Below are 27942 nucleotides of genomic sequence, written 5' to 3' on the forward strand. Positions count from 1 at the left end.
CCTTAGTGAATATCTATTTGTCAACCAACATCTAATATATTATAAATTCCCGGCTTAGGTCACTGTTTGTGTGGAGTTTGCATGTTCTCCTCGTGTGTGTGTGGGTTTCCTCCGGGTGCTCTGGTTTCCTCCCACAGTCCAAAGATGTGTGGGTTAAGTTGATTGGCTATGCTAAATTACCCCTTAGTATCAGGGGGATTAGTAGGGGAAATACATTGGGTTACAGGGATAGAGCCTGGGTGGGATTGTGGTTGGTACGGACTCAATGGGCCGAATGGCCTCCTGCACCGTAGGAATTCTATGATTCTGGTAATTTGTTTCATTGCTGTTTGTGGGATCTTGCTGTGTACAATTTGGCTGCTGTATTTCCTAAGTTACCATAGTGACCGCAGTTCAAAAGTAATTAAATGACTGGAAAGCATTTTGGGATGTCCAAAGGTCATGAAAGTCGCAATATAAATGCAAATCTTTTCCTCCAGTACTATACGCTGACCAGCAATAGATGTGCATTTTAGCTCTCATGTGCTCCTAGATTTGTTACCATGGAGCCATTGTACATCACAATATTGTAACCCTGCCATGCGCATAAGCAGACAGGCTAGCTGCCACTTTATGACACTCATCCCCATATATGTACATAAATTGGCTACAATAACATTACAAAGCACACCAGACGATCGATCGATATGCACATATATTTTTTGAGAAAACAAAGTGAAGGGCCAAGTACCAAAGTGCAGAGCACCAACAGGGCTAAGAAAATAAATGGTAGAATCAGGAAGCAGTGAATGGCCGGTATCAAATTTAGGCCTTTGAAGCAGCACTGGAGCCAAGAATGTCTACACTTTTGAAGCCCGGAAAAGAATGAGTTAAGGCAGGGGATTGCATGCTGATTCCAGCACAGTGTGTGTGTACAGCTGAGGAAAAGAACCACATGTAGGGGACATATTCAGAGATTGTAAGTCGAATAAAAACCATTCTGAGATGCACTGATTGGGAGGTATCGCTAACACATATAGAATGTATTGATGTACGAATCAATGAATGTATTGTTGAAATAGAAAAATGCAAGAAATATTACAATGGCAAGGTCAAGACTCAAAGTTTTTAAAGTTTATTTATTAGTCACAAGTAGGCTTACATTAACACTGCAATGAAGTTACTGTGAAATTCCCCCAGTTGCCACACTCTGGCGCCGGTTCGGGACAATGCACCGAACCAGCATGTCTTTCAGATTGTGGGAGGAAACTGGAGCACCCGGAGGAAAATTCTCCCACGCACGTTCTCCTACGCAAACACAGGGAGAATGTGTAGACTCCACACAGACAGTGACCCAAGCCAGGAATCGAACCCAGGCCCCTGGCGCTGTGAGGCAGCAGTGCTAACCACTGTGCCGGCCAAAGTGAGAAAGGAATCATTTATTAAATAAGTCTTGTTCAGGATTTTGTCCAGGGTGTGACAGCTGTTGGATGAACCTCACCATGTTTGGATGCAATATTTTATTGTTTTTCTCGTGGCATCTTTAGCATTGGGACAGGTGTAGGGGATATAGAGAAGGTAAAATGGCGTAGCCAAAAGCCGTCTGGGAGATACGTGGAAAGTATCACTGGATGAATAGATTTTCATTGTCCATTCAGAGCATTAGGCAGATCAGGATGTAATGATTCAGCCATTCTATCTATCAGTAGAGAGGAAATTGTGGCCACAGAGGGCATATGACCTGAAGAAAGTACTAGATCTGGTATATATTTTCATATATAAAAACCATAAAGAGACACTGGGTTACCCCAATGCCAGCAAACAAAAATAACAAATAAATGTGCCTCCTCTTTAGAGGGAACACAATCTTCCAGCCAGCATAAGGTCAGAAATGGGAATGTTCACAGATGATTGATGTTCAGCACTATTCACAACTCCTCAGAAACTGAAGCAGTCCATGTCCAAATGTAGCGAGACCTGGACAATATTCAAGTTTGGGCTGATAAGTGGCAAGTGTTGCAAGGTTATTAGGTGTCTCACCAAGAGATCTGGAGGCTTGTGGATAAATTTGGAGGTTGAACATAAACTGTTTATTGGTTTTAACTATATTATAACTATATATATCTCCAGCGTGCTGCCATGCATGGGTGCTATCTCCCATGCTGACTCCTTCCAGCCTCTACTGCACACAGTCTATCATCAAATGAGTCTACACATCATACCGTGGGTATCCAGTCCCATATCAACCCTTCAGATGGTCTGGTGGCTTGACAATTCTTCCATGTCTTATTCTGTCATGTCTGGAGGCATGGTAGCCTCAGTTGCATTTGGGTTGGCTTTGTTGATTTGGCATTGAAACTGTGGTACTTGGTATTTTTGTTACTTGGTTGGCTCTATTCGATTCACTTTTTGCACTACTTTGGATTGCATTTCTTTTTATCAACAACCTGTCTGCTTTGTCTGGGCATCGTGTGCTTGTCTCATTCCTTCCAAAGGGAATGTGCACTCTGTTCATTCCTACAGTGGACTCGGATTTTCTTTTACCTTGGGGTCCGCTATGTTCTTCCTGGACGTTGACGTTCGAAAGAATGGAACCTTCACTTCCACTTGTTTCACAATTTCAATCAAATATTTTTTGTTTTCCAATCCTTTTTCAAGCATGTGAATCTTTTCATTCAGTTCAGCAACTACACTGGTGAGTTCAGTTGTCTTCAGTTGTTTCAGAGTTATCTGCTTTCAAAGTCTGGATTTGCTTTTCCTCCCTGTCAGGCAGGGAGGAAATGGCCGAGTGAGGGAACCATGGTTCACGAAAGAGATGGAATGTCTTGTGAAAAGGAAGAGGGAAGCTTATGTAGGGATGAGGAAACAAGGTTCAGATGGCTCGATTGAGGGTTACAAGTTAGCAAGGAACGAGCTGAAAAAGGGGCATAGGAGAGCTAGGAGGGGACATGAGAAGTCCTTGGCGGGTCGGATCAAGGAAAACCCCAAGGCTTTTTACTCTTATGTGAGGAATAAAAGAATGACCAGGGTGAGGTTAGGGCCAGTCAAGGACAGTAGTGGGAACTTGTGTATGGAGTCAGTAGAGATAGGCGAGGTGATGAATGAATACTTTTCTTCAGTGTTCACCAAGGAGAGGGGCCATGTTTTTGAGGAAGAGAAGGTGTTACAGGCTAATAGGCTGGAGGAAATAGATGTTCGGAGGGAGGATGTCCTGGCAGTTTTGAATAAACTGAAGGTCGATAAGTCTCCTGGGCCTGATGAAATATATCCTAGGATTCTTTGGGAGGCAAGGGATGAGATTGCAGAGCCTTTGGCTTTGATCTTTGGGTCCTCGCTGTCCACGGGGATGGTGCCAGAGGACTGGAGAATGGCGAATGTTGGTCCTCTGTTTAAGAAAGGGAATAGAAATGACCCTGGTAATTATAGACCGGTTAGTCTTACTTCGGTGGTTGGTAAATTGATGGAAAAGGTCCTTAGGGATGGGATTTACGACCATTTAGAAAGATGCGGATTAATTCGGGATAGTCAGCACGGATTCGTGAAGGGCAAGTCGTCCCTCACAAATTTGATAGAATTTTTTGAGGAGGTAACTAAGTGTGTTGATGAAGGTAGGGCAGTTGATGTCATATACATGGATTTTAGTAAGGCGTTTGATAAGGTCCCCCATGGTCGGCTTATGATGAAAGTGAGGAGGTGTGGGATAGAGAGAAAGTTGGCCGATTGGATAGGTAACTGGCTGTCTGATCGAAGTCATGATGTTGAGATGCCGGCATTGGACTGGGGTGAACACAGTAAGAAGTCTCACAACACCAGGTTAAAGCCCAACAGGTTTATTTGGTAGCAAATACCATAAGCTTTCGGAGCACTCCATCTGACGAAGGAGCAGTGCTCCGAAAGCTTATGGTATTTGCTACCAAATAAACCTGTTGGGCTTTAACCTGGTGTTGTGAGACTTCTTACTGTGTCTGATCGAAGACAGAGGGTGGTGGTGGATGGAAAATTTTCGGATTGGAGGCAGGTTGCTAGTGGAGTGCCACAGGGATCACTGCTTGGTCCTCTGCTCTTTGTGATTTTTATTAATGTCTTAGAGGAGGGGGCTGAAGGGTGGATCAGTAAATTTGCTGATGACACCAAGATTGGTGGAGTAGTGGATGAGGTGGAGGGTTGTTGTAGGCTGCAAAGAGACATAGGTAGGATGCAAAGCTGGGCTGAAAAATGGCAAATGGAGTTTAACCCTGATAAATGTGAGGTGATTCATTTTGGTAGGACTAATTTAAATGTGGATTACAGGGTCAAAGGTAGGGTTCTGAAGACTGGAGGAACAGAGAGATCTTGGGGTCCATATCCACAGATCTCTGAAGGTTGCCACTCAAGTGGATAGAGCTGTGAAGAAGGCCTATAGTGTGTTAGCTTTTATTGTAAGAAGTTTAACAACACCAGGTTAAAGTCCAACAGGTTCTCAACCACCTCAACCCTCCTCAACCACCTCATACACCAACTCTACAGCAAACGCCGCAGCCTGGAAACCAAGATCGAATCCATATTCTCAACTTGCGCTCAGGACGCAGACCAGCTGCGAAAGTCTGCCAAGCAGACGAGACAAAGGAACTACACCATCTACATGCACACCAAGAACAGGAAACTTGAGAAACTCGGCATCACCACCAGCAGCAACCAAGCCTCCCCCGGTACCACAGTAGGAAACAGTCCCACTGCAGGGAAGTCCATTGTCAACTTGTCCGACTACACACTTCAACCAGATGAAATCGAAGTTCTCAGCCGAGGGCTTAATTTTTGCCCCACCACCAAAATAGACCCCATCAGTCTCGCAGCAGACACAGAGGAATTCATCAGGCGAATGAGGCTGAGGGAGTTCTTCCACAAACCCCAAGAGGCCAACAACGAACACAATGAGACAGCCAATGAACCGGAACAGCCGACAGAGAGATCCGCAGTGCATCCGAAGAGGAAAGAGTCGAATTGGACTCCTCCGGAAGGCCGCTGCCCTCGACTTGACATGTATGCCCAAGCCGTCAGGAGGTGCGTCAACACCAAATTCATCAGCCGCACTCACAAGACAGCCCCGAACATCACCCAAGCACAACGTAACGCCATCCACGCTCTCAAGACCAACCGCAACATTGTCATCAAACCAGCAGACAAAGGAGGGGCCATCGTCATACTGAACAGAACGGATTACTGCAAAGAAGTGTACCGACAACTCAACAACGAGGAACACTACAGACAGTTACCTGCAGATCCGACCAAAGAACACACCCGTCAACTCAACACTCTGATCAAGACCTTTGATCCGGACCTTCAGAACACCCTCCGTGCTCTCATCCCACGTACTCCCCGCGTTGGAGATCTCTACTGCCTCCCGAAGATACACAAGGCAAACACACCCGGCCGTCCCATCGTATCGGGCAATGGGACCCTGTGCGAGAACCTCTCCGGCTATGTCGAGGGCATCCTGAAACTCATTGTACAAAGAACCCCCAGCTTTTGTCGCGACACGACGGACTTCCTACAGAAACTCGGCACACATGGAGCAGTTGAACCAGGAGCGCTCCTCGTCACAATGGATGTCTCAGCACTCTACACCAGCATCCCCCATGACGATGGCATTGCTGCAACGGCCTCAGTGCTCAGCGCCAACAACTGCCAGTTTCCAGATGCAATTTTACATCTCATCCGCTTCATCCTGGACCACAATATCTTCACCTTCAACAACCAGTTCTTCATCCAGACACACGGAACAGCCATGGGGACCAAATTTGCACCTCAATATGCCAACATCTTCATGCACAGGTTCGAACAAGACTTCTTCACCGCACGGGACCTTCAACCGGTGCTATACACTAGATACATCGATGACATTTTCTTCCTTTGGACTCATGGTGAACAATCACTGAAACAACTCTATGATGACATCAACAAGTTCCATCCCACCATCAGGCTCACCATAGACTACTCTCCGGAATCGGTTGCATTCTTGGACACGCGCATCTCCATTAAGGACGGTCACCTCAGCACCTCACTGTACCGCAAGCCCACGGATAACCTCACGATGCTCCACTTCTCCAGCTTCCACCCGAAACACGTTAAAGAAGCCATCCCCTACGGACAAGCCCTCCGTATACACAGGATCTGCTCGGATGAGGAGGATCGCAACAGACACCTCCAGACGCTGAAAGATGCCCTCATAAGAACAGGATATGGCGCTAGACTCATTGATCAACAGTTCCAACGCGCCACAGCGAAAAACCGCACCGACCTCCTCAGAAGACAAACACGGGACACAGTGGACAGAGTACCCTTCGTTGTCCAGTACTTCCCCGGAGCGGAGAAGCTACGGCATCTCCTCCGGAGCCTTCAACATGTCATTGATGAAGACGAACATCTCGCCAAGGCCATCCCCACACCCCCACTTCTTGCCTTCAAACAACCGCACAACCTCAAACAGACCATTGTCCGCAGCAAACTACCCAGCCTTCAGGAGAACAGTGACCAAGACACCACACAACCCTGCCACAGCAACCTCTGCAAGACGTGCCGGATCATCGACACAGATGCCATCATCTCACGTGAGAACACCATCCACCAGGTACACGGTACATACTCTTGCAACTCGGCCAACGTTGTCTACCTGATACGCTGCAAGAAAGGATGTCCCGAGGCATGGTACATTGGGGAAACTATGCAGACGCTGCGACAACGGATGAATGAACACCGCTCGACAATCACCAGGCAAGACTGTTCTCTTCCTGTTGGGGAGCACTTCAGCGGTCACGGGCATTCGGCCTCTGATATTCGGGTAAGCGTTCTCCAAGGCGGCCTTCGCGACACACGACAGCGCAGAGTCGCGGAGCAGAAACTGATAGCCAGGTTCCGCACACACAAGGACGGCCTCAACCGGGATATTGGGTTTATGTCACACTATTTCACATAAATATTTCTGCTTTTTTCCTCCTGAGTCTTTATCATGCGATCCTAGAATCAGAATTTATGTCACACTATTTGTAACTCCCACAGTTGCGTGGACCTGCAGAGTTTCACTGGCTGTCTTGTCTGGAGACAATACACATCTTTTTAGCCTGTCTTGATGCTCTCTCCACTCCCATTGTTTTGTTTCTTAAAGACTGGATTAGTTGTAAGTATTCGCATTCCAACCATTATTCATGTAAATTGAGTCTGTGTCTTATAAGTTCTGTTTGTGAACAGAATTCCCACTCACCTGAAGAAGGGGCTCAGAGCCTCGAAAGCTTGTGTGGCTTTTGCTACCAAATAAACCTGTTGGACTTTAACCTGGTGTTGTTAAACTTCTTACTGTGTTTACCCCAGTCCAACGCCGGCATCTCCACATCATTAGCTTTTATTAACAGGGGGTTGGAGTTTAAGAGCCGTGGGGTTATGCTGCAACTATACAGGACCTTGGTGAGACCACATTTGGAATATTGTGTGCAGTTCTGGTCACCTCACTATAAGAAGGATGTGGAAGCGCTGGAAAGAGTGCAGAGGAGATTTACCAGGATGCTGCCTGGAGGGTAGGTCTTATGAGGAAAGGTTGAGGGAGCTAGGGCTGTTCTCTCTGGAGTGGAGGAGGCTGAGGGGAGACTTAATAGAGGTTTATAAAATGATGAAGGGGATAGATAGAGTGAACGTTCAAAGACTATTTCCTCGGGTGGATGGAGCTATTACAAGGGGGCATAACTATAGGGTTCATGGTGGGAGATATAGGAAGGATATCAGAGGTAGGTTCTTTACGCAGAGAGTGGTTGGGGTGTGGAATGGACTGCCTGCAGTGATAGTGGAGTCAGACACTTTAGGAAGATTTAAGCGGTTATTGGATAGGCACATGGAGCACACCAGGATGATAGGGAGTGGGATCGCTTGATCTTGGTTTCAGATAAAGCTCGGCACAACATCGTGGGCCGAAGGGCCTGTTCTGTGCTGTACTGTTCTATGTTCTATACTGTGCATCTCATCTTTCATGTTCTTCAGGTTAGATCAAAGTTCAAGAATTTCATTGTTCTTTTCATAAAGTTCCCGTAGTTCAAACTTATCTACTGTACATGATAGTTGGTTCACTACAATGATGGGAACACAGAACCAGGAGGTGAGCAATTAGCTCCTCAAGCCTGTTTCACCGTTCATAGTTGATCTCTGTTGGAATAGAATTTGATTAGTGATGTTGGCTGAGTCATACAACATGATTAAAGAGTGAACTCACTTTGATGTACATTGATAGAAATGAAGTGTACTTTCTTATTTTGTGTACATGTTATATACACACATGCAATGAACAGTTTTTCCTTAGCAGAGCATAATTCCTGTGTGTTATCCTTTAAACTCACATTCTGTATTTTTACTTCTTCTAATTGTATCTGAAACTCCTAAAGGTCCCTTGTGAGAACTTCTTTCTCGTGCAACTGTTCAACTTTTTCTTGATATTCTTAAGTTCTTAATTTTCATTTCAGCCATTTCATTTTGCAACAACCCAATAGCTGGCAGCACGTTTGAGACGTTCAGTGCTTCTAGTTCCTGGAGCTTCAGCATCGGATTCACATTTTCCGGTCTTATTTCTGTTCTTTCTTTCTCTAACTGCAGCAAAGCTTTGTCCCTGTCTTTCACTTTTGTTTCTCTGTTGGCCGGTTTGGTCTCCGGCAAAGTCTTAACTTGTTTCAGTTCTGTAATGATGTTACTCATGACTTTATTATCCATTTGCAGCTTGTGAAGATCTGTGGCTTTTCATTTATTTTCCATTCAGCTGGCCTTCAGCTCTTTGGTCTCTTTCTGGTTTGCTCCTGGAATATTGAACATTTGCTGATTTTTCTCTGTCAACTGATTTTTCAGTTCATTCAGAATGACATTAAATTTCATTTTCCTTCTCTATGTAATTTTCCAGAGAAACAAACTTAGACTTGAGGGATCCTTGTAGAGTGTGAAGGTCCTTCACCAGGTTTTCCTTTCCTTTGTGAAGTTCAATTGCTTCGTCTTGAGCTTTCTTGTAATTCAATAGAGTTTCCCTAAGTCCCTTCATCGTTCTTGCATTCAGTTCAGTCATCATTTTTCTCAGGCTGCTGAAGGGTTACATATTCCTTTTTGCATTCGACCTTAAAGGACTGATTGCTGACTATTTTAAAATGGTTTTTTAAAAACTGTATTTTGCTCACCCTTTTTGTGATTTGGCTAGATCCCTGGCCTCTTGTGTCCAATCAGGTCTTGCTTTTCATCTGCACAATGGATTCTTTTGCCTTACAGCCTTTTTTTCCATTTAAAAAATATTTTGCTCAGCAATTTTGTGATCCAGGTAGGTCTCTTGACTCTGCATTCGGTGTGGTCAGACTTTAGACCTCCAGATGCCCTGGTGGAATCCTTCAACCTACAATGGAGCTTTTTTCTTTAGGTGATCTCCAATTTAGATGCACTTCATTCAGGTCAGACTTCAGATTCAGGGTTCCTTCTCCAGCTTCTCTGGGACTTTGGGGTCCATCCTTCACTGCCACCCATGTTATAAGGATTATTTTGTGTTTCAGTAAGACATCTGGAGGCTTGTATGGTTAAAAATAAATCATACTTAGTGATAACTCATCACTATATCCATATCCAAGGTACTGTCACGCATGGGTGCTGTCTCCATGCTGCCTACTTCCAGACTCTACTGCAGTCTACCATCATATGACTCTCTACATCATTTTGTGGATGGTACTGTTCTCCCATCCAATGTTAACCCTTGCTCTGCCAAACACCCTTATGCAAGTAACATTAGCACCACACAAATGCCAGGCAATGGCTATCTCCAACAAGAGAGAATCTAACTAACTCCACTTGACATTCAATGGCATGACCATTGCTGAATCCCCCAATATCAACATTTTGGGAGTTACCATTGATCAAGAACTGAACTGGACCAGCCACATAACTATTGTGGCTACAAGAGCAGGTCAGAGGCTAGGAATTCTGCGTCAAGTAACTCAAGAAGTTCAACACTATCCAGGACAAGCCAGTCAGCTTGATTGGCACCCTATCCACAAACATTCACTCCCTCCACCACTGATGGACAGCGGCATCAGTGCACCATCTACAAGACACACTGCAGCAGCAACTTAAAAATGCTTCTTCGACAGCACCTTCCAAACCTACAAATTCATCATCTAGAACAGGGTTCCCAAACTTTTCCAGTTATGGAATCCTTTTTCCTAAGAGTATTGAAGGAACCTCTGAGAAACATTCTTATTGTGATGAAAATTTGAACTACAAAAAATGATTATTTTCATCCAGTAGGTACAAACATGGAAACAACTAACTTATAGAAGGCTTTTCAATCTCTTATATAATTAAAAAGTTATCTTATCAAAATAATATTTGAGTCTTGCCGTTTGTCATTTTTAATGGGAGGAGTAAGGTTGGAAAACTGATTCTCATATCGGACACACGCACCTCTCTCTCACACACATGCACACACACACACATCTCCCTCACAGACACACTCACGTCTCTTTCCCACACACACTCACCTCTTTCTCTCACATATATTCACCTCTCTCTCTCACACACATGCACTCATCTCTCTCTCACACACGCACTCATAGAAATATAGAAACTAGAAGCAAGAGTAGGCCATTAAGCCCTTCAAGCCTGCTTCGCCATTCATTTTGATCATGGCCGATCATCGAATTCAATATCCTGATTCCCCCTTTCTCCCATATCCCTTGATCAGGCTCCATGTCCAACCCAGAAACCCATCCCCCGACCACCCGGTACCGTGCAACTCAGAAACCCATCCCCCGACACCATGCAACCCGGAAACCAGTCACCCTCATCTCTCTCGCACATGCACACTCACCCCTCTTACACACACTGTCATCGCTCTCACACACAAACCCTTCCCTACACACCCATCCTCTCTCCTCTCACACACACCCTCCTCTCTCACACACTCACCTCTCTCACACGTGCACACACCTCTCTCACACACCCTACTCTCACACATGCCTTTGTCACACACTCACTCATCTCTCTCCAAACATGCATTCCTATCTTTCTCACACTCACCTCTCTCACACACACACCCCTCTCTCCACATGCACACACAAAGTCCGTTCTGAGGCCTGCTCTGAGTTCTGCTTCAAGGCTCGCTCCGAGGCCTGCTCTTCCCATCGCTCCGCTATCCACGCTCACCCTGATATGGAGATTGAATTTTGTGTTGTTCCCAGCTCATCCAATCAGAGGCTGGCTTGTCCAGCAGCCAAGCTCTGGTTGGACAAGCATTTGAACCTTGCAGCATTTTTCAAATTATACAAATGAGTCTGGCCAGCCATGAACCCCCCAGGAGGCTCCCCTGGACCCCCTGGGACGCTCCTGAGGAATCCCAGGGAGGTTCCCGCGGAAGCAATAGGGGTCCTGCAGAACCCAGTTTGGGAACCCCTGATCTAGAAGAACAAGGGCAGCAGATACAAGGAAACGCCACAACCTTCAAGTTGCCTCTAAGCCTCACACCATCCTGACTTGGAATGATATCGCTTTCCCTTCACTGTCACTGGGTCAAAATCTTGGAACTCCCCTCCTAACAACACTGTGGGTGTACCTACACCACATGGACTGCAGCGGTTCAAAGCAGCAACTCCCTGAAGGATGGCAATAAGGATGGGCAAAAAATGCTGGCCCTGCTAGCAAAGCCCACATCCCGTGAACTCATGAAATTAAAATATAAAACTAAATCACAAAAAAAGTTTCAAAGTAAATAATATCACCTAAATCCAATCCAGTGTGTGGTTCCCACTGGCCACAGAAGATGTCAAACTAACTGACAGATACTGAGTGCTCCTTGAAAAATGTATCTTTTAAACAGTTTAAGTTTAAAAATATCTCTGAAATCAAAGATTTTTCCCATTTCATTTACATAGTATTAAGTGCAGAGAAAGAAACAACTATCATTCAACTTCAAATATTTCTAATTGGCTGGTTCGTTTTTAAAAATTCATTCGTGGAACATGGACATCACTGGCTGGCCTGCATTTATTGCCCATCCCTGGCTGCCTTTGAGAAGGTGGTGGTGAGCTGCCTTCTTGTGAGTCTGATACAACTGAGTGGCTTGCTAGGTCATTTCAGACGACAGTACAGAGTCAACCACATTGTCCTGGTGAGGACAGCAGATTTCCTTCCCTAAAGGACATTAGTGAACCAGATGGGTTTTTGAGACAATCGACAATGGTTTCATGGTCGTCAGTAGATTCTTAATTCCAGATATTTTTTACTGAATTTGAATTCCACCATCTGTGGGATTCGAACTTGGGTCTCCAGAACATTAGCTGAGTTTGTGGATTAATAGTCTAGCAATGATACCGCTAGGCCATTGCCTCCCCTTAATTTCTGTATCATAGTTCATATTACAGTAGCTTTCAGCAGCAGGGGCCCACCAGGATAACTGACCTCTGCTAATATAACTCTTTTTTTGTTTGAGGTCGAATCTTCTTCTGAGCAATATCCTGGGCCTCGGCTCAGTACTGCGTGTGATCTGGTAATCGAGAAATTACTGGTAATGCACTAAGATGGAAGAATTCCTCTGTCTACTCTTTTGAAATAAACAAATTAAAGGACCGACGTAGAATTTCTGGGAGTTTTGACAAAGTCATCGCCCTATTTATTTTAAATGGGTTAAAAATCACACAATGCGGCCTCAGTGCCCCCGATCCATATCTTTAATAGCCAATTGGGACCTGAGCTGTAAAAGTCAAAACATCAGTCATGATTTAAAATATTACATGTGCCATTTATTAATTTTTGGTACATTTCAAAAGATTTACACAAGTGTTCACCAAAAGAACTGTTGAAGTATACACAAAACAAGTACAGAAAACAAAACCAAAATTGTACAGCTGACCCTACAGAAAAGAGGTGCTTTAACAAAGACTCTACATCGAGTCAGAAAGCCTTACTTTTTTGCCGAGATCTCAGTAATGTTGTAATATAATATTGCACTTCTTACCAAGTGAATTAAAATCTTCAAAAGTTCACAGTGCACTTAAATCTACTGCATTGGATTACATTAATCGAATTTTACAATTTACCACTTTAAACAACAATTTTTGATTAGATTTTTCTCCCGCTGTAATATGTGAAGTTCTCAAACAGTCATTGTCTATAGACCTACTACAGGTTTGTCATCTGCTATTGAACATTATTTTACAATTCTGTGTATCAAAAACAAAAGTATTTTGACAAATTGGGCATGCTGAGCTTTAACCAAAGGAGAACATTGCCACCCATATGTAGTGTACCATTTGAGCCCAATTCAAATTGCAGAATATAAAGATTGACTAGCTTAAATCAATTCTCTACATTTTTCATTACTAGCCCATTCACTGTCACACCGTAGATTTTCAATTGTGATAATTTTTCAAACATAGAATGTCAATGCTGCTTTGTAATAATCCTTCAGTCTCTCCCCTTTGTGACTACCATTCATGAAAGAAAACATTACAAACAAACACAATTACTAATTCTGGTTTGGAGGTTTTGTTTAAACGTATTTTTTTCTCAAACAGAACGGGGAATCAAACGCTTGGAAACATGAAAGTTTTAATGTCGATGTGCATAAAAAATAATATACAAATGGGAATGTTATTAGAAAGTGGGGGAAACCGTATTACTGATCAGCATTTGCACACGGCAGCATCTATTTCTAAACATTTTGTTTTGCGATAAGTTCGACTGAATTATGATACCAAAATTATAATTAACCTAATCTTCTTTTAGGATTCGTAAATAATTATATAGTCACTACAGACTCGGTTATATGTCACAATCCCAAAATATTTGTACATTTCCTAAAACAGACACAAGATTAGGAGTTGAGCCATCATACTGCAAACGCCAGGAAATCCCAGGATGGAACCTTCGATCAGAATTGGACGATCAAGTTCAAGAAACTTTAAGCCCAAATCTGCAAAACAGAGTAACAAAGGCACATTCAGTTTAATTAGTTAATGCTGCTAATGATCTCAGGAGTGCCGGTGAAGGTATCTTGGATCACTCGTGCATTTTTGAGATTTTTCACGGGGGAGATTTCCTTCATGATCTTACTCCACAGTAAGTAGTCTCACAACACCAGGTTAAAGTCCAACAGGTTTATTTCGAATCACGAGCTTTCGGAGCGTTGCCCACTCACCTGATGAAGGGGCAACGCTCCGAAAGCTTGTGATTCCAAATAAGCCTGTTGGACTTTAACCTGGTGTTGTGAGACTACTTACTGTGTCTACCCCAGTCCAACGCCGGCAACTCCACATCAGAGCTTACTCCAGCAAAACCATAAACCTGGTTATACAGAATGGGTTTATAATTTCACCAGTGCGGCACGGCGTGGGAGCAGAAATCTTGCGTCTTGGGATATATAGTGTGTGGGATGTTGCACTACCACCTCTTGCCCCTCCCCCCAACAGTAGTGGGGGCAGCCCCCCCATTTGTTGTTGGCGGAATCTCCTGGCCCTGCCGTTGTCAACAGGTTTTCCCATAGTTCACACCCTGCACCGCCAGGGAACTCATGGTGAAGAGTCCCGTCAGCAGTACCGGAAGATCCCGCTGGTGGGAACGGCTGGAAACGTTTGGCCAGTAATTCTGTATTACTAGCCAAACCACGGAGAATAATGTATGCTTGGAAACAATTACAAGGTGGCAGTTTAATTAAATGCTCCTGTGTATTACCAACTATGGGCAGTGGAGTTTACAATCTGTTTGAAGATTTTGAAAAAAAAAATGTAATCACAGTTTTGTGGTAGTTGAGTCGTCAGTAAAAACAACAACTATTAGTCGGCTCCAAGTCATCATATTGTGATCACAGACAGACTACATTTTCATGATTGAAAATAAATTAAGTTAATTTGCAGTAAATTATAGCAAAATGTTGTTACCAGTAGCATATGACAAGCAAAAATATAATTAAGCTTTGTGCCTCTATGTCTGTAATATTGAAAAAGCATAATACCATTGCAACTCTTTAATGTTATTGGTTCCTGCAAATCACATTGTGCTACAGACCAATCAGGTTGATCCATGCTAACCAGGTGATGTCACCAACCAATCATCACATTAAAGCAATGACCAACCCTAGGCTAGTCTCCTTCATCTCAGTGGGCCGCAAGATTGAAATCATGCATGTTCACTAACTATGACCCTGGAATAAGATTGAATACATTTAATACGTGCCAAATGTTTCATAACAAGAAATAAAAAATGCTTAATCATTCACATATTAACAGAACGGTCATCAACTTCAACAAAAGAAATATTTGCACTTGATTGGACGCAGAGGGAGCGCATGGCTCTCACGGTCAATGTTGTGAGCAATCAGCATGCACCTCACTTCACAGGGCGAATTTTCCCATCCCTGCCCGCCATGGGAATTGTAGTGGGTTGGGGGGATCGGGGGGGGGGGGGGGGGGGGGAGGTCTCTCATGCAAAGGTCCATTGATCTCAGGTGAGATTTTCCGGTTTTGAGGCGAGCGCGGCCAGAAAATCCCGCCCCACGTGTATCACTTCAGTTAGACCAACAGGAAATATAGCTACGTGGATGGAAACCAGTGGAATTTGGCAATGCTGCGCAAGGGCAACAGCCAACAAAATGTCTCGTGGGCCGCACTCAGGACATTGATGGGTGGCATGTAAACCCCCCCCCCAGGGCACGGGTTGCCTGCCACTGCATTAGAAATTCTTTTGGCGCCATGATAGTTTTTAAAATATCATTGATCCCTTATTAATATTACACTTCTACCTTTTTACCCACTCTGCCCATCGTCTGCTCCCTTTCAAGAGCCCGCAACAGTTCCCCGGCCTTGCGTCTCAGCTCCGGGTCTGGCTGTGGCCGGTGCTCCACACTTTTCCTGGCTGAGCACAACTGCTCTCACTCCCTCCAGAAACTCAAGTGATGATTTTTCCCTCATTTGGTGTTGGTGGATATACATTGAAGTAAAAAACAACTTCTGTGACAGAGCTTGCATTTTGACATTTTCACCAGTGCAAGTATGTCCTTCTAATGTGTGGAATGGAATGATTAGTTTTTGGGCAATTAATAGCCAGTACCTTTAGTCGGATATATTTGTGTTCATTTTAGCATCATCGTGAGCAAACCAACAAACCTTTGGTTAAAAATAAAGTAGTCAGGCCTTGAACTTGGAATTATCCAAGGCCTTCTTAGTGGTTTGAGAGTTACATTTTTAGAAGCTACAAATCAACAAAACTATCCTCCCCAACTGACTCTAATGAGCAGCAACCTACCTTTCCAACTCAATTATATAAGGGAAGAAAGCTAAGGTTGAAGTCTATGGTCAATTTTATTCTATTATATAGCAATCTCCTACAAAAGATTGAACACTATCCACATTCTGCTAGGCAGAATCAGCTTTGTTAATGTAATGGTGGAGATTTGATAACGTTGGAATAAGTGTGCTTGGAAATTCACATCTGTTCAAATGTCAAGAACACAACCTTGAAGCAGTTGCATGTGCACAGCGTACTCCCGAGATTATCTGAAAATTTATCAATCTGACCCCTGACCTCATGTCAGTGTTGGGAAAAGATCTGTACAAGTCAGCAATCATAGAATCATAGAATTCGTCAGTGCAGAAGGAGGCCATTCGGTCCATCGAGTCTGCACCGACCACAATCGCACCCAGGCCCTATTGCTATAACCCAATCCATTTACCCTAGCTAGTCCCCCTGACACTAAGGGGCAATTTAGCATGGCCAATCCACCTAACCCGCATATCTTTGGACTATGGGAGGAAACCGGAGCACCCGGAGGAAACCCTTGCAGACACGGGGAGAATGTGCAGACTCCACACAGTGACCCAAGCCGGGTATCGAACCCGTGTCCCTGGAGCTGTGAGACAGCAGTGTTAACCACTGTGCCGCCCCTGTGCAGATCACAATTACGGCCTGCATATGTGGGTTAGTTGAACTCTCAACCACCCCATTACCAGACAGAAATGGCTGACTCAATGATAAATAGTGGCATCAGCAGCCACTTTGACTTGCTGCCATGACAGTGTCACTGGTACCAATCTCCCAACTATCTCTCGTGCCCCTTAAACAGTTCCTCATTATATACTGTGGGCAGTTCTTGGAGGGGGTGTTTTAATTTAAGTGGGGCACTTGAGGAAGGGGAAGATGACTTTGTGCTGGGTGTCTCCCTCGAGTGCAAAGTAGCAAAATGTTTCTGTTCAACAGCATTAGTCCTGAGGTTCGGTGAGAAAATGCGCACACTGTGAAATATGTATGAATCTGAGTAGGTCACTCAGCTCCTCAAGTCTGTTCTGCCACTCAATAATAAATAGTGTACATAATCCACATTATGCAACAAACAATAAAAAAAATACACCAACCCTCAGAGTATGATCCCATGATCCTGAGCAGAAAGCAGTGCCATCCGGGGAAACTCGCAAAGTGCTGACTCGATTCTCATGTCCAAACAGAATTGACACTCGTGTTCCCTTCAATACATCCCACACGTTGATGGTGTAGTCGTTATAACCAGCAAATAAGAGGCGACCTGGAGAATAATCCAAGCAGATGGTTTTAGTAATCACTTTTACCTTTATAGTAGTGACTCAACCCCCAGTCCTTCAAAGATTCTGGGCTGTGGGTATTGTGATTGCAATACTATACTGGCAGAAAGGAGGCAGAATGACAAGTGTCTTCTGTCAGATGGGGCATTCTATCGTGAAACACTCTAACCTACTGGTGATACATTGGGAATAGCAGGTTTAAAGATAGATTATTCATTCACCGTGCCTGGAAAATCACCATTCCCCAGATGTAGATGTGAGGGGACTAAGACTTCACACTTTATCTAAATAGATATCCTCATGGTTATTTCTAAAATTTTAAAAACTGGACGAAGACCTTTTTAAAATGGTTGAATCTATGACAGTCTGTGACCCTTGAATAAAAGGAACTATTTATCAGTATCAAAGAAACTTGCACCTCATTATCTCTGAAGAGCCACACATTATGACAGCACAGACCAAATTCAAAAAGAGCTCTGCAAAGGCCATCTGCATTTCATAACCCAGGACTCAACAACAGCTTCTTCCCTGCTGCCGTCAGACTTTTGAATGGACTTATCTTGCATTAAGTTGATCTTTCTCTACACCCTAGCTATGACTAACACTACATTCTGCACTCTCTCATTTCCTTCTCTATGAACGGTATGTTTTGTCTGTATAGCGCGCAAGTAACGATACTTTTCACTGTATGTTAATACATGTAACAATAATAAATCAAATCAAAAAAAATAACCTTTGTCCACTAGGACAAAGGGCCCTGAAACCTTTCTTTCAAGTCTTAATGGTTGAGACATTTAAGCATCTCCGGACCCAGAGAAGGGTCTTGTCAAGGACAATGTGGAGGGGTGGGAGTCATGTCACATGGACCTCTAGCTAGTATAACATGGTGACATTACCTACTACAAAATCTCTCTCTGCTGTTTATCATCCTACAAGCTGCCTCACTGAAAAGCAGCTCTGTCCAGTTTGAATACCTGGCCAAATCTAAACTGCTTCTGCCGGAACTTCTGTACCACCGCCTACAAGACTGATTCATCTTTGCCTGTTTGTCTCATTGTGTGATGTCAACGCCATCAGAAAAATGAATTATACAGCATCAGTTTTCAACCTGCAGACCTCCATGAAGGAATATCTCGTTGGACTTTGGATTCTGGACTCTCGAACCTACGTGAAACAATATTTCCTTTCTCTGCAGCTCTACCCTGTAAATCTTCCTATTCTCTATCCCACTTTTACTGTATGAATATAAAGGAGGCAACAGTGCAACCCTCCTCCTGCACTTGTGTGTGTCCAAATAAACTAACCCTTTGAGTTCATCCCATCTCGAGTTTGCTATCGGGTTATTAATAGAAATTGGATCACAACAAAAGTGAGGGGTTGCAGAATACACCGCCGCTTATAAAGGGGAAAGTAAATACTGTTTATAGATGGATGGTGAGAGGAGAGATTGGTGCTGTTTAAATTAATCCCCGCTCCTGTTCCCCCACAGCAAAGAGAAACAAATTTTGTTATGTCAGGTATATAAATCTTACAGCACTTCCCAGGCCTTCCTTGAGATCATTTGTGAGCCCATTACTCCAATTGGTGCAAGCCCATATTTAATACTGGAAATGGGGTAGGAGGTACTTTCCAGGTCTCCTGCCCTCTAAGCCTTCTCATCCTGTGCCTCAGTGGAGAGATGCCTACAAAATCCAAGGGGCTGTTGCCTTGTGGATCCAGAACTGGCTTGCCTGCAGAAGGCAGAGAGTGGCTGTGGAGGGGTCTTTCTCTGCATGGAGGTCAGTGACCAGTGGAGTGCCCCAGGGATCTGTTCTGGGACCCTTGCTGTTTGTCATTTTCATAAATGACCTGGATGAGGAAGTGGAGGGATGGGTTGGTAAGTTTGCTGACGACACCAAGGTAGGTGGTGTTGTGGATAGTTTGGAGGGATGTCAGAAGTTGCAGCGAGACATAGATAGAATGCAAGACTGGGCGGAGAAGTGGCAGATGGACTTCAACCCGGATAAGTGTGTGGTGATCCATTTTGGCAGATCCAATGGGATGAAGCAGCAGTATAAAATGAAGGGTACCATTCTTAGCAGTGTAGAGGATCAGAAGGACCTTGGGGTCCGGGTCCATAGGACTCTTAAATCGGCCTCGCAGGTGGAGGATGCGGTCAAGAAGGCGTACGGCGTACTGGCCTTCATTAATCGAGGGATTGAGTTTAGGAGTCGGGAGATAATGCTGCAGCTTTATAGGACCCTGGTTAGACCCCACTTGGAGTACTGCGCGCAGTTCTGGTCACCTCATTACAGGAAAGATGTTGAAGCCATTGAAAGGGTGCAGAGGAGATTTACAAGGATGTTGCCTGGATTGGGGGGCATGCCTTATGAGGATAGGTTGAGGGAGCTTGGTCTCTTCTCCCTGGAGAGACGAAGGATGAGAGGTGACCTGATAGAGGTTTACAAGATGTTGAGAGGTCTGGATAGGGTAGACTCTCAGAGGCTATTTCCAAGGGCTGAAATGGTTGCTACGAGAGGACACAGGTTTAAGGTGCTGGGGGGTAGGTACAGGGGGGATGTCAGGGGTAAGTTTTTCACTCAGAGGGTGGTGGGTGAGTGGAATCGGCTGACGTCGGTGGTGGTGGAGGCAAACTCGTTGGGGTCTTTTAAGAGACTTCTGGATGAGTACATGGGATTTAATGGGATTGAGGGCTATAGATAGGCCTAGAGGTGGGGATGTGATCGGCGCAACTTGTGGGCCGAAGGGCCTGTTTGTGCTGTGGCTTTCTATGTTCTATGTTCTAAAACCTGGTGGAAGGGCTCATGCTGCCACCCAAAATATGGGGTATTCCAAAAATGAATGGTGCATGCGTTTATTTTTAATGTTGAAGTCCTCCTCCCCAAACAATGGTCTACAAATTTGGGGCTTTATTATTACCACCGCATTCAGGTTTCCCCTCACCTCCACCCATAATAGGCCTTTAAAGGAAAGCTGTATGGCATCACTTTAAGGGAAGTGTGTCATGTGATCCAGCCTCAGTTTCACTTCGGCCTGGAGCAGAACACATACAGCTCCAATGTCTTCAAGTTTCCTATTCATGTATATACATTCACATGTGCCTAGAATTAATAAAAGAACCCACAATGTGTTTGCACAATCCTTCATATGTGATTGGTGTCTTTATATCATTATTAATACGCACGATGCCACACTATCCACCGCCACCCCACCCCCCGATCCCTGCCCCCAGTACAATCCAATCTTTTGCGATAAGTCAGATGGGTGTGCACCAGAGAGCATAGAGGACATGCAAATTGCTTGGGGCAGGAGTGTCATGTGCCCCCATCCTTCAAAAGACTCAGTGCCTCCTCATATGTAACCAATGAATGCTTAGCAACAATCCATTAAAAAGAATGGCTATTTTATATAATGTAGAGATACTGTTCAAGGCTCCCAAGTCAACACAGCAATCCTCTTCTTAGTACTTAGAGGCACAGGAGCATAGTTACTGGACAAGTAATCCAGTCTCCTGCTGACATGAGTTCAAATCTCATCACAGTAGCTGGCGAATTCAAATGCAATACTTGGCACATCCATAACATTCAGGGCTATGAGCAAAGTGCTGGCAGATGGGATTGGGTGGGAGTTCAGATGTTTCAAATGTGTCATTGCGGACTCGATGGGCCTCTTCTGCGCTGTATGGTTCTATGTTTCAATTCACTAAAGAAATCTGGAATAAAAAACAGTAATGATGACCATGAAACTACATGATTGTCATAAAAACCCATCTGGTTCACCAATGTCCTTTCGGGAAGGAAACCTGCCATTCTTAGCCGGTCTGGCCTATATGTGCCTCTAGAGCAATGTGGTGAAGTACCCTATGAAATATACTCAAGAAGACAGCCCAACATTACCTTCTCAAGGGCAATTAGGAAAGGATAATCAATGCCAGCCTTATTGGCAGTGCCCACATCCCACACACAAATTAAAAAAAAATGGATGGATTGACCATTTCTACATTTTCTCTGAGGTTCTGCTGAACTGTTCATCTCTGAATAAATGACATTTCCTTTTCACTGCTGTCATCAACATGTTTTTGTTCTGAGCCACGGTTAAACTGAACAAAAATATTTTGCTTGGAAACTCCCCATAATGTTAAAATTCCTGACAGCAACCAACAATATTTTTTTATTGGATCGGTCTTTGAACATATTCTGAGAGGCCTTTTGACAGCAAGTTTTTGTTTATAGCTGTACTGGGGGACAGGGGCATAGTGCGTCATACATTTCTTTTACAGTTTCAAAGCTCTTCTACATAGCTGGAGTCCTGAACATCACAACAGTTAAACACAGGGACCTTCTTGCACTGTAAATTTCACAGTGACTTTATTGCAGTGTTAATGTAAGCCTACTTGTGACACTAATAAATAAACTTTAAACTTTACAATCACAAACCTTTTCATAGAATTCCTACAGTGCAGAAGGAGGCCATTTGGCCCATTGAGCCTGCACTGACAACAATTCCACCCAGTCCCTATCCCCACAACCCGACGCATTTATCCTGCCAATCCCCCTGATATTAATGGGCAACTTAGCATGGCCAATCGACCTAACCTACACATCTTTGGACTGTGGGAGGAAACTGGAGCACCTGGAAGAAACCTGTGCAGTCACAGGGAGAACGTGCAAACTCCACACAGTCACCCGAGGCTGGAATTAAACCTGGGTCCCTGGCGCTGTGAGGCAACAATGCTAACCACTGTGCCACCACGCCGCCCGGTTACTGGTTATTGTCTGTGACTTATAATTTCCTCAAAAGTGAGTTGTGCCATTGTTGTACCTTTACAAAAACATGCACTTGCTAATGCCCCAGGGTTTCCTGGGTTAGTTCATCCTTCTCTCATTGCGGCAGTCACTGGCGCTAAACCCATACAAATTGGGTGCAAATGGCTGACCTATGGGGCAAGTGCCGTGCAACCTTGAAAAAGACAAGTCAGCCATCACTCTTTAGCAGCAGACTACAAGAGGATTAGTGCTTGGCTCTTTCAATGCACTCTCTAATAACTTCACTGCTTGTCACAGCAATAGTCTTATTATGCCTGTAGAGATTAATAAGCGCCATCTGTGCCCAGATGGCACTAGGACAAGGCCTCATCCAGGTGAACACAAAATATTATTGATGCAAACCCCTTCTGAACGAGACTGATGACAGGCTATTGGGTGTGGATGCCATCAAAGATTTGCATTAAAGTTAATTATGCCTTCTGGAGGGAGGTGGCACTGTCTCTGGGTGCCAACTCCCTTAGCCCCAAGACTTCAGGCCAGTGCTTCGAAACAAGTTCAACAATCTCAGTAGGGTTGGCAACGTAACACAGAAGCTAGTTTCTCCTTATCTTCCTTGTCCACTTCAGGCACCAGCACAAAACTCTTCTTAAGGCAACACGAGGCAAATGGATCATTCACAGTGCACTCTGATTAGTGGTGGCTCTTGCACCACAGATGAACAGCTCCCACCAATAACTGGCATTCACAGCCCGAAAGCATCATCCTCTCCTTCACATGCCGGCGTTGGACTGGAGTGGGCACAGTAAGAAGTCTCACAACACCAGGTTAAAGTCCAACAGATTATTTGGAATCACGAACTTTCGGAGCGCTGCTCCTCCACTCGCTTGATGAAGGAGCAGCGCTCTGAAAGCTCGTGATTCCAAATAACATGTTGGACTTTAACCTGGTGTTGTGAGACTTCTTACTGTCCTCAATTTGAGGAGTGATGTTGACACACCCTTTGTTTTCAACCTTCTTTCCTGCAGGTCCACCACAGTATCAGGGTGGGGACAGGATGTTGATTATGATAATGCTAATGAGGAAAAGGACAGCAGTTGGGTAGATCTTCCTCCTGCGTGCTGCTGCTTTTTCTTGCCCCTGTCTTCCTCTGTCCCAATCCCCGCCAATTTATCATTCATTCACTTCCTCATTCCCAGACCCGACCTCAGATTCTTCCAACCAGGAGAAATGAGACTGTCACGGTGAGGGTGTGTCAGTGGGTGTTTCACTGAGGTTGAGAAAGACCCAAGGTATAGGCAAAGATATGTCACTGGCCCGGTGTAGGCAGTGAGAGCTGCCAATGACTCTGAAGTCATTGAACCCAAAACCCTTGGTCTATATTATCTGAGAAGAACAATGTTTGAGGAAGATTATATCCAAATGCAGTCAGTCTCCAAGGATTTGTGACAACTGACAGTTCATTGTGTTATTGTGGTATCATCACAGAAGCTTTTTACTTCTTGGAGTCAAGTGGCATTGGCAGTAGATTCCCATGATGACACAGCGAGGGAAGGTTAGATTGCATCTCTAGAAGTAGTTAGGGAGTAGAACACAACATGAATCACAGTTTCCAGAGTATAGCAATGCGTGGGTCTATGATGTCAGGTAATGTTGCCATTAGACCAGTCATGTTGCAGATCACTGGGGTCAGATCACTGGGGCCATGGATACAGGAAAGCACTGGAGTCCATCTTCGGGATACTGATGACACTTGGGACAGCAGCACATCCCAACCAGGCCTCTAGACTTCTCTGTCTGGGCACCACAACAATGGATTGTGGGAGACAGGACTGGGCTGCTAAGCCACACTCACCAGCTAGCAGCTCTACGGCAGATGCCATGATGGAAACCACCTCAGTTCCATGACCTTTCTGTATACCCTGATGAGTCAACCACCGCCTACAAACAGACTTTCAGGGAGCGTTTGAATAGCTGGCAGAAAGACCCATGTAAATACCCAAAGGAAGGTGTTATAAAGGAATAGGGTGATTGTTTGCAAGTTTAGTGTATTCAATGGGACTGTGTTCTGACATGTCACTTTGTTATTCATGAAGGTTACAGGTATCCAGGAAAGCATGAACTCATTGGTGCTGATGTATTCACACAGATGGTAATTATTGACAATCATGCCAGGGCAGAGAGGGCTGAAGTTATTATGTTATTATGAGTAATGCATTAAGGAATGTCTCTATTTGAGAGTGGGGAAGAAAGGGGTCAGGCCCCAATGTGAAAGAGATGGTGAGATAGAGAAGATTTTTGCCAGGGTCTGCTCTCTGAGTGCCTGTTATCTTGATAGCTTACTTGTTTCATGTGGCTCTGACTCCACTGTAGACAAAGACCTCTCCGTAGCCCTGTCTAAGACCAGTCCTTCCTAAATACACAAAAGTCCTGTTGTGTCCCCACATGCTTCAACCATATATCTGAGCACTAAAGAGGAACATCCACCCCCACCCCTAGTGTTTGCATGCTAACCAATTACTTACCAATTTGGTCTCAATCTATTTGTTATTAAACTACCATTTTAAGATAGGAAACTTATAAATAAGCTGTTAAATTTAAATAGACTACCCTGTTAAATTCCTTCAACAAGTAATGATTAGCAAAAGTGTTAACTGACTCATTCTTCAAAAGTGCAAACTACATACAGAATATTCAGCACCAAAAGCTTGAAGTGATATTTATGTAATTTTTTTTCCTATCCATTCCTCCCATTCATTATGCATTTAATTCCTTACCCTCAAACTGGAAGTATTGTACTAGTATTACACTCACAGGTCAAGTATCTAAGAACAACTTGAGGCCATTTAATGATGAAACCAAGTTCTACTGCCAAGTGACAACAAAAGTATTAACCACTGCCATTAACCGCATATCTTTCCTGGTTATTCAACTGGATAAGAAGTGGATGTGCAGCACAAAGGATTGGAAACAAGAAGGAGTTTAGATTCCATGTCATTTTTTTTCAATCTCCAGAAGGTATTTCCCATTTCCTGGAATTAGCAGCTTAAGCAATTGACTCACCACTGAGGGAAAAGTCCACACTGGAGGCTCCAAAGATGATACTGTCCTTCGAATAGATGGCCACTTCTCTGTCGGCACGGAGATCATACAAGCGACACTAAAAAAACAGGCAAAAGTCCCAAATGATTAGGATTTCCAGTATACTTTAGAGAACTATAGAAATTCTGCTGCTTTCAAATTGGTCAAGGCAGAATGGGTCTCTTTTTCATACTCATTCATGTGATATGGGCATTTGTTACCCATCTCTAATTACCCCTGAACTAGGTCACTTCAAAGGACATTTAAGAGTCAACCACATTGCTGTGGATCTAGAGCCATATGTAGGCCAGACCAGGAGAGGATGGCAAATTTCCTTCCCTGAAGGACATCAGTGAACCAAGTGGATTTTTACAACAATAGTTTTGATCTTGTTTGATTTATTATTGTCACATGTACTAGTATCCAGTGAAAAGTATTGTTTCTTGTGTGCACTATACAGACAAAGCATTACATTCATAGAGAAGGAAAGGAGAGGGTGCAGAATATAGTGTTACAGTCATAGCCAGGGTGTAGACAAAGATTAACTTAATATAAGGTAGGTCCATTCAAAAGTCTGATGGCAGCAGGGAAGAAGCTGTTTTTGAGTCGGTTGGTACATATTTTCAGTGTTTGTATCTTTTTCCCAATGGAAGAAGGTGGAAGAGTGTATGTCCAGGGTGCGTGGGGTCCTCGATTATGCTGGCTGCTTTTCCAAGGCAGGAGGAAGTGTAGACAGAGCCCATGAATGGGAGGCTGGTTTGTGTGATGGACTGGGCTTCATTTTGTGATCTTCATTAGACTTTTAATTCCATATTTTGGTTGAATTCAAATTTCACCATCTGCTGTGGTGGGATTTGAACTGAGATCCTCAGAGCATTACCCTGGCTCTCTGGATTACTCACCCAGTGACAATACCACTATGTCGCCACCTCCCAGTTTAGATTAAGTTTCAGTTCAAAATAATCCAGAAAACAAGTGATGAAGCAGTGACCCGATAGTCTTCAAAATGATTAGTGGCTTGGACAGGGGAGAGGTGGAGAAAATACTTCCATTTGTGAGAGAGTCCAAAACTAAGGACCATTAATAAGCAAAGAGTGATAAATACAAGATAGTTACTTATCAATCCAAGATGAAGATAAGGACAAATTTCAGATCATTTAGGTTTCTGAGGATTGTATATCGTTATAAAGGGCAGGTCATGCTTGGCAAATCTGATTCAATTTTGCGAAGGAATGGCTGATGTAATGGGTGTGACTATGGATGTTATTTATATGGACTTCTGGAAGGCAATTGGTACATACCCTCATACTGGACTGCTAGCAAATAACTGACCTGGTCTGGAACTCGGCTAAGTTGAAGGTGAATGAGAGTAGGGATAATGGGCGGGTAGTTTAATTGGCAGGCTGTGACTAATGGTGTTCTGCAAGGATCTGTGTTGGGACCTCAACTATTCAGAGTATTCATTAACAACTTTGATGAATGAATAGAAAGCACATATCCAACTTTACTAAAGACACAAAGACCTGCAGCACATTGCTGCCTCACTGCGCCAGGGACCTGGGTTCAATTACGGCCCTGGGTGACTGTCTGTGTGGAGTTTGCACGTTCTCCTCACGTCTGTGTGGGTTTCCTCCGGGTGCTCCGCTTTCCTCTCACAGTCCAAAGATGTGCGGTTAGATGGGTTGGCCATGCTAAATTGCCCCTTAGTGTGCCAGGATCTGTCGGTTAGGCGGATTAGCAAGGTAAATACGTGGAGTTACGGGGATAGTGCCTGGATAGGATGCACTGTTGAAGAGCCAGTGCAGACTCGAAGGGCCAAATGACCTCCTTCTGTACTGTAGGGATTCTATGAACTGTAAGCGGTGTAGATGGGAGGCTATAATCACAAAGCTAGCCATGATGTGGAGATGCCGGCGTAGGACTGGGGTGGGCACAGTAAGGAGTCTCATAACACCAGGTTAAAGTCCAACAGGTTTATTGGGAATCACGAGCTATTGGAGCGCTGCTCCTTCATCAGGCGAGTGGCTACTTCACCTGATGAAGGAGAAGCGCTCCGAAAGCTCGTGATTCCAAATAAACCTGTTGGACCTTAACCTGGTGTTGTGAGACTTTTTACTATAATCAAAAAGAGATGAATAGGTTAAATGAAGAGTCAAAACTGTGGTAAATGGATTTCAATGTAGGCAAACGTGAGGTCATCCTTTGGATCTAAAAAGAACAGGGTAGTTTGAAAATGGTGACAAGTTGGAAAAAGTTGATAGTCCAAAGAGATGTGGGTTCTATATACACAGATCATTAAAATGTCATGAACAAGTGCAGAAAATAATTAAAACGGCTAATGAAATGCTGGTCTATCTATCTAGGGGACTAGAATACAAAGGGATAGAATCATACTTCAGCCATGCAAAGCCCTGGTAAGATCACATTTGTAATTCTGTGAGCAGTCTAGGTTTCCATGCAGCCTTTATTCTGCTGCAGGTGATGTTCCCTATTCTTGTATGACACATCCTGTCCCCCAATGCAGTGGATTCGATTGAAAACCCTGTCCTCTCCTT

At 44.1% G+C, this 27942-nt stretch overlaps 1 protein-coding gene across 1 annotated transcript in view; it reads right to left on the reverse strand.

Moving 5' to 3' along the window:
* Positions 1 to 12736: 12736 nt before the first annotated feature.
* gnb5b (guanine nucleotide binding protein (G protein), beta 5b) overlaps positions 12737 to 27942 on the reverse strand; it is a 95447-nt gene continuing 80241 nt past the window's right edge. Inside the window, exons 9-11 of the mRNA XM_078241366.1 lie at positions 25370 to 25466; positions 17361 to 17527; positions 12737 to 13927 (exon numbers count right to left, since the gene is read on the reverse strand). Coding sequence (XP_078097492.1) covers positions 13916 to 13927; positions 17361 to 17527; positions 25370 to 25466 — 276 coding nt within the window. The 3' untranslated portion in view covers positions 12737 to 13915. The remainder of the gene's footprint in view (positions 13928 to 17360; positions 17528 to 25369; positions 25467 to 27942) is intronic.

Source organism: Mustelus asterias, chromosome 24, assembly GCF_964213995.1.
Source record: "Mustelus asterias chromosome 24, sMusAst1.hap1.1, whole genome shotgun sequence".
Taxonomy (NCBI): Eukaryota; Metazoa; Chordata; class Chondrichthyes; order Carcharhiniformes; family Triakidae; genus Mustelus; species Mustelus asterias.